This window comes from Mus caroli, chromosome 7, assembly GCF_900094665.2.
Source record: "Mus caroli chromosome 7, CAROLI_EIJ_v1.1, whole genome shotgun sequence".
Lineage (NCBI taxonomy): Eukaryota > Metazoa > Chordata > Mammalia > Rodentia > Muridae > Mus > Mus caroli.
Window position 1 is genome coordinate 49,066,353 of NC_034576.1, and position 8,046 is coordinate 49,074,398.

An 8,046-nucleotide genomic window follows, 5' to 3' on the forward strand; every position below is an offset into this window, starting at 1 on the left:
GACATCTCCTCTGCTCCATCAGTCCTGCTAGCCAAGATTGAGATCCACAAAAGGTGAAGCAGGACAAGTGCCTGGGGAGGGAGCAAGGCTCTGCTGGATAATAAACTGGCTGATGGTAGGCCTGTGTCTTGTATTTGTGTCCACTATGTACATGCCAGAGGCCAACCTCTGGTGTTCCTCAGGTGCTGTCTATCTTATTTTAGAGGCAAGGTCTCACTGATTAGTCTATATTGGCTGGCCAGTGAGCTCCGTGGACCCTCCTGTCTCTGCTTCCCCCAGGAGTGGGGTGGTAGGAGATTATGAGCACCCGATGCCATATTTTTTAAATTTGTTTTTGTGATGCTAGGGCTCCAAACTCAGGCCTTTGTACTTACACAACCAGCATTTTCCAGAGTGAGCCATCTCTCCAGCCCCACCACCCACACCTTATTCATCTCTCTGTTTCTTCAGCAGGCAGGACGGGGTAGAACAGGAAAACTATTTTCAGCGTGAGAAGATTCTGGACCAGAATGCAGGTGCTCACCATTCTCAGCCCCGTGACTTGGGCAAGGTGCAGAACCTCTCTGTGGTCGTTTGAACAAGAGTAAATCTTCCACAGCCCCTTCACCAACAGGTGGTGGTCTCTGCCCCCATACCAGGCAGAAGAGATGCCACATGCAGGATTGCCAGGCTGGAAATGGAAATCCAACATGTGCTTGCTGGCTTCTTGTATGAAATTTGGCTACCTGGTGAGGAGAGACTCTGGTGACCTCTTTACTAGCACTAAGTCCTCTAATGGCTGCATGGCAGAGGTATTGGGACTGTTCTTTTACAGTTCAGAAAAAAGAAAGATGTCCAAGAGGAAGGGACCTGTCCAAAGCCATCGTATGAATGGAAGGGTCAGGGCACAGACCCAGGAGGCCTGGTGATGGCATCAGCCTTCTCATTCTGGCTCTGTTACCTACCCTAGGCTGTTGCTGCTGCATTTGCCTCTCTAGGACACAGAGGGCAGGGTGGGACCTCTCTAGGCACAGTCAATCGTGTTCGGTGGGTGGGCTTTTCTGGTTAGGGAGACTCTTAAAATTCGGACCGGGGCCAAGATGATGGAAGGGATTTGGAGGTCAAGGGTACATACTGCTTAGTCTGCTGTGGACACATGGACTGATCACTGCTCACAGACAGGAGAGAGTCTGCTTTTTGGAAGGGGGACTGATGGGGGACTGTGTCTGGAAACTTAAGCTAGGCAGACCTCCAGGAAACTTGAGGAAGTCCTGAGGCTGAAGCCAGTCTGTCTTCTGGGCAGGCAGCTTCTGGTAGTGGCTAGAAGCCTGAAGATTCAGAGTCCTACTGATTGAGGACTCCAAATCATCACTAGCTTGGTCGTTTACTACATGTGTGACCCTGGATAAGCACAGTGACTGCGTGACAGTCTGAACCTAGTTCTCTAGAAAATGGTTGTGCAAACATTATCTCATAGGACTTTTAGGCTACCATGAGGTAAACACATACACATGCTCAGCCTGGTATCTAGCAGATCATGAATGCTCAGTAGATGGTAGCCAGCAGTAAGAGATGAGGTGGGCGAGAGGTGGGGTAGGGAGGCCGGCTAAGGTTAAGGACTTCCTGTTCATGGGCCAGCTGAGCCTCCAGGAGGACAATGAGCACCCCACCTGGATGTGGGCTGGGGCTGTGAGACTGCTGGCTGAGAGCTGGGGTCAGTGAGTAGAACGGGCCTGGACGGGGTTTAGGGAAACAGGGAGGCTTTGTCTCTGCCAGTTAATTAAATCTAGAATGCTAAACAAAATGCAACTCAAGTACACTTTGGACAGGATATAATGGAATGGTTCCGTGTGAAACTACAGACAGCTCTGCAGCTGCTCACAAAGGCTGAGCACTCCATGCTTCTCTGGAGTGGAGGCTCTAAACTATGAGGGTGAAAAGCTTCAGTGAGACTCTATGGGTGCATTCCCTGTGCCAGCCACCATGCTGAGAACCAAGGGAACAGACATCGGATACCCTGGGGTGATGAGGTACCAGGAACCCCAAGGGCCTGAGACCTAAGCACTAAGACCCATGGAAGATGAGAGTTTCTCATTTGACCTTCTCATTTCCCTGATGAAGAACTGAAGCTCCAGGGTATAAAGAGTCTTTCTGTTTTATTTTTGAGACAGGGTCCCATATAGCCTAAGTGGCCTTGAACTCACTATGTAGCTGAGGATGACCTTGAACCCTGGATTCGCCCACCTTTATCTCCTTAGTGTTGGGATTACAGGTGTGCATCACCACCCCCTGGTTCTGAGGTTTGTCCCTAAAATTCTCTCATGTTGCTCCCTCATTAGTAAGATAGCAAAGAGGTTCCACAGGGGGCCTCCTGAGAGTCGGTGGCCTAAGACTCACAGCAGTGGCAGGCCATGTCCTAGCTTGGAGTTCTTCAGCAGTTTTGGCTAAATGACCTCAGAAATCAAAATCCATGGCTGTCTATTATTTTTCTCTTAGGATAAAGCACAGGTGTCCTAGTCATGGCTGGTAGGAATGGTCTAGCACCTCCTGGCTCCTGTGCATCTCTTTAAGGCTCCACTTACAATGCCTGCCTCCAGGTTGTCTGTTGAATTGGTCTGAAATCAGAGGGTGTGCTCCAAGATGCAAAGCTCAAAGAAAATTGTACGTAGTCTCTGGGTATTCTAGTTTGCTTTATACTGCAGTAATAAACACTATGACCAGAAACAACTCAAGGAGGAGAAGGTTTATTTCATCTTACAGTTTACAGTCCCTTATGGATGGAGGTCAAGGCAGGAACCTGGAAGCAGAAGCTAAAGCAGGTTTCACAGGTACTGTATGGGGGCATCCTGAAGGACTGATAGATAATATTGCTGCTGCTTATTGGCTTGCTCCCGTGGCTTGCTTACTCTGTTCTCTTATACAGTCTAAGACCACCTGCCTTGGGGTGATACCACTCACAGTGGGCTGGGTCCTTCCACAGGAATCATTGATCAAACTGCCCTATGTATTTGCCTACAGACAATCTGATGGAGACAGTCTCTCAATTGAGATTTCCTCTTTTCAGATGACTGATTCTAGCCTGTGTCAAGTTGACAACAAACAAACAAACAAACAAACAACCGCATCACAGTGAGGGAGGAGTAATGTCATATTTCTCTCCTGTGTGATTGATGAGAAGAGTGAGGTAGGAGATGTGGCTGCATGCCCATTACTAGAGGGGAAGAAAGGCCAGGTATTCAGGGACATAAAGAAAGCATTTGCATCTATTAGGAGCAAAATATCAAGGAACTTAGACTCATGCATAATACTGAGTAACAAATCGAGATCCAACACAGTGCAGGAACAATTTGACTTAGGACCGAGTTACTGCCCAAGAAGCTCAGTACAAGTTGAAACCATCCTACGTAGACATGTTTTTATCCCACCTGACCTGCAGAAAAGCAAGCTTAGCAATCAGGCAGAACGTCTGTGATTTACCCTGCTGATCTGACTGACCAGAAAGAAGCCTCAGTCCATCATCGTTCCTGCCCAGAACCCTGTTAAGAGTAGCGCACTGTATGTTGCTAGCATGGGAGAGGATTCAAATTCGAGGTTCTGTTTCTTCTGCTTCACCTTCACCTTCAAGTCAGAAAGAACTTTAGTTCCAACCATTGTAACACACGGACTGTCTATTCAATATACACAATTTAAAAAATAGAGAATGAAATGCTGAAGTTATTCAGCAAGGGCAGGAATAAGAATGAATGTTAGACACATGAACTATGTATAGAGGGCACAGCAGAGAGAAAAAGAAGCAAGTGCAGGAAGCCAGACAGGGGCCTCATGTGGACCAGGGAAGAAGCATGGCCTGCCTTGCTGGAAACTCTCAACACCCCCCCCCCCCTCCAAGGAAACCAGAAACCAAACCACTGAACTGGAGAATGGTCCGGTGTCTAAAGAGAAAGACAGGACAGACAGGGCCTTTTGTTCTGTCTCCTAAGTCTGGGGGAGCTGGAGCGATCCTGTTCGGGAATCAACACCTCCCAGAAGGAAAGGCTCATGGATCTGGTTGCAGCATAGATGATTGTCAAGGAGCCTTTGAATCTCCTTTTACCTGAGTGGGCTCCCAACATGACCTCTGAGTCATTTTGTAGGTTTTCTACAAGGAAACAGGATGCCCTGGTTTTTTTTTTTTTGGTCAGCTGACTCTACAGAGGTCTCATAGGATTAACCAACCCTTACTCATGGACTTGGGTGAGTCCCAGGGTTGGGGTCTGTCAACAAAGCAAGCAGAGGTAAGGGGTGCCTTCCAACCTACAACTACAATCTAATTAGCATTTTGGGATGGTTCATTGGTATATCCTAAGACTCTGTCTCTTTGAATTATAAGGATTTAACTGTGTTAAAAGATGGACATTCTATATTCATGTTTTAAGATTGATGACACACTAGCCCATATATACAATTATATAGAATTTAACTTGCAAATTGAACAATGAAAGATACAAAGAAGGAAGCATACTGAAATATTCTAGTGGGTTGAAAATGAAGCTGGATGGAGGGTGATAGTTATATTAAGCTTTATTAAAAGCTTTTCAAATTTAATTATTCATCTTTTAAGCAATATAGTAGACAGCCCCCAAGGTGGCCCTCAATGATCCCGCCTCCTGGTATTCATAACCCTGTGCAGTCTCTCTCACATGATAACCATGTTAGGCTCTGTGGCCAAAAGCACACAGCAGAAGTGAAGGCAGAACACTTCTATGATTAGGTTAGAAGAGACTGTGACTTCCATCTGGGGTGCTCTCTCCTGCATGGCATGCTCTCTGAAGTCATCCACACTGGGGGAACCAGTGTCTTATTGGGTCGCTATGGAAGGGTCTGCTTGGAGAGGAACTGAGACCAACAGGCTGCAGGAATAGGAGGCATGTTAACAGCTGTGGGTGAATTTAGATTAAAGCAGGTGTTTGGCCTCAGCTAAGTTTTGAGATTACTGTACAATGACCAACATTTTGAGATGTTCTGAAAGGCTAAGCCAGAACCATGAGCCCTTTAAATCATCCCTGGGCTCCTGAATAAAAAACACAGTAAGATAATGAATGTTTTAAGCTGTAAAGTTTTTGGTAACTTGTGCAACAAAATTTGCCGAACACAGGCAGCCTTACCCCTTTCTGAGATGACAACATGCTGGACTCACATCCTCTTGGCTGGGTGTGGCTATTGTGGGTGTGGCTATGGTGGGCCTTGCTGCTGGGTTCTAGGACCATTGGTGTGGGCTGGTAGAGGGAGGAACTGGGTTAGGTGGACAGAAGAAGTGCAGTCCCAAATGGCCTTGTTTGTAATGGAGAAATGGTCTCTTAAAAATGTATATTGTTAATTAAGTGCCTTTTTTTGAATGTATATTTGCCACGGCGTGTGTGTGTGTGTGGAAGTTGGAGGGCACCTTACAGGAGTGGGTCTTTCTCTCTACCACGTAGTTCTCAGGGATTGAATTTAGGCCATGGGATTTAGTAGCAAGCACCTTAATCTGACAATCTCTCTTGCTGGATCAGAAATGGCATGTTTTGGGGGTGGGTGGGTTGGGGACTGGTGGGGGGGAGTGTATTGGGGACTTTTTGGATAGCATTGGAAATGTAATTGAGGAAATTACCTAATTAAAAAAAATAAAATGAATTAATCAGAAAAAAAAGAAAGTTGTTTGTAGGTGTTAAAAACATGGTATATACATATGTATTATGTATAATATAATTAAAATATACATATATAAAATTAAAAAAAAAGAAATGGCGTGTTTTAAGGAAGGTGATAGTCAACTGGAATTTGGCAAAAAAACAAAACAAAACAAAACACAAAAAAACAAAAAACAAAACAAAAAACCAATCTGTCTTAACAGTCACAGTCAGCCAAAGCCTGAGTGGGGTGGGCCGATGTTTAGAGATGTGAAATGATTTGTTCAGGATCCCAAGCTTTGAAAGGAAGGGCTCAGATTCACATCCGGGTCTGAATCTAACAATAGAAAGCAGATAAAGTGAATAGACCCTGGTTTACAAGCTCTGTGCACATACCAGCTCACTGTGGCCTCACAACTGCTGTGGGAAGACCAACTTCCCCACTCTCCAGTGCAGGAGAGTGACCTGAGGGCTGGAGTGGTGCAGGGACTTGTCCTGGTCCAGCTATGAGAGTGACGCCAGGCACCTGGGCAGATGTGCTCAGCACCAGGAGAATGGCTCTTAGTTTGCTTATGTTTAAAAGACTGCTTTCCTCTTTGACTAGGTATCCCTCTCACAAGTGAAGGGGTCCATGAAGCCAAGAAGACATTTGTTTCCCCCTTTCTACCCACATCCAAAGCTTCTCTGTGTGTCCTGGCCTGAGTCTGGCTGTTGAGCATGGTGCTCTCTCTTCTTGTTTTCTGAACTGCTCTGTGCACTTCTACTTTGCAGAAGGTGTGTTTGGAGCTCAGATGCATGGGCCAGAATGCCCCTGCACATAAGTGCATGTGAGCATCCTTATGGTGGATGGAGTCAGCTAGGCTAGTTTTGGTTTTCTCCAAACTTTGAATCTTAATGCAGAATGACAAGGAGCCATAGTTATCTCCTGGCTTAACTTATGAACCTGGCTTTCCAACTCCTTACAGATGAATATTGTCCAGATAGAAGGATGTAAAATATTCCATTTCAAAACGTATTGGCTCTATTTCCAACTTTAACTTATTTTGGTATAGCACACAGTGGCCTTACAAGTGTTGGAGATGAGTCTGCACACAGCCGTGCTTTTTACAAACAAGTAGAAAAGCCAAAGACTTAAGATATGCAGAAGTGCGTTGTTGATATAAGGAAAGGCTTGGAAAAACAATGGGGGTAGGAAATGGGAGAAAGGAATTGATATTTAAGAAAGAAACCAGTGTAAGAGGAGAGGAGGAGATGATGAAGGTGGTGTAGATTCCTGAACTCCATCAAGAGGAAACATGTTTCTTCTTTTACTTGCATCTGGGCTGAGAGTATGGCTAGCTCTGACCAGTAAATCAAAATAATACTATAGTTTCTGAGGCTTAAGAAAAATGAAGCGCCAGTTTCTACCCTCTTGGAGTATTCTATCTTAGAAATCAGCTGCTATATGAGAAGTCCACGTACTCTCAACTACCATGCTGTGAGGTAGCCCAGGGTAACTAAAGAGAGAATGAAGCCACGTGGCAGAGTCGGAGGCACCAGGTGCATACGAAAAGTTTTCTCTCAGACATTATTTCTCTGGTCAGCAGCAGGTGAGCACAGCCCAGCGGATTACCTTAGCTAATGTGGAACAGAAGAACCCCCAGCGGATTCTTGCCTGATCCTTTAGTTTTTGAGCGGGTTAAGATGGTCTCTGTTTGAAGCCACTAAGTTTTGAGACAGTTTATAAGGCAGTGATAGGCTGAGATCTGTAAAGAAGAGATGAGCCCAAGTCAAAGGACAAGGTTGAAAGGGCCTGCTTTACGAGGAGGTTATAAAGAATATATTGAGAGCTATGGTGACTGGACAAAAAAGGAGCTCTCCTTTTTTCTCCTAGTCTGTCCCCACGTGTCTTAGGAATGGGATGAATTCTCACCTGTCTCAGTGGGCTCTGGCATCAACCTCTGTGAAGGCAGCAGCCGCTGAGACTCTTTTTTTAGTGTCTCTGCACACCCAGACAACTCCATACAACATCATAGCCATGTCCACCTCTGTGAAGGTAACAGGACAGAGGTTGTTCTCTTGCCAGTTGCTGGTCCCTTTCCTATCTGATTTGCAACAGTACTCTTGTCAGGCTACGTTGGCTCTGTGAGCTCTCAGACCTGTGGTGGACAGTCATGGAAGCTATGTTGCTGAAGGACTGGTCAGAACTTGAAGTTTGAGTCATGGAGCAGGCTTAGAAAAAATGAAAATTTCATGCGTTTAGCAAATTGTATCTTATATCTTGGGTATCCTAAGTTTCTGGGCTAATATCCACTTATCAGTGAGTGCATATTGTGTGAGTCCCTTTGTGATTGGGTTACCTCACTCAGGATGATGCCCTCCAGGTCCATCCATTTGCCTAGGAATTTCATAAATTCATTCTTTTTAATAGCTGAGTAGT

General features: G+C 45.5%; 1 protein-coding gene across 3 annotated transcripts in view; it reads right to left on the reverse strand.

Annotated features, from left to right (window-relative positions):
• Positions 1–8,046, reverse strand: part of Ptpn5 (protein tyrosine phosphatase non-receptor type 5) — a 56,984-nt gene that overhangs the window by 20,771 nt on the left and 28,167 nt on the right. The window contains exon 1 of one of the 3 annotated variants that reach the window (XM_029479060.1): positions 7,540–7,606. The exons of the other annotated variants lie outside the window; for them this stretch is intronic. Coding sequence (XP_029334920.1) covers positions 7,540–7,561 — 22 coding nt within the window. The 5' untranslated portion in view covers positions 7,562–7,606. Of the gene's footprint in view, positions 1–7,539; positions 7,607–8,046 lie in introns of those variants that run through there. 3 annotated transcript variants of the gene reach the window in all.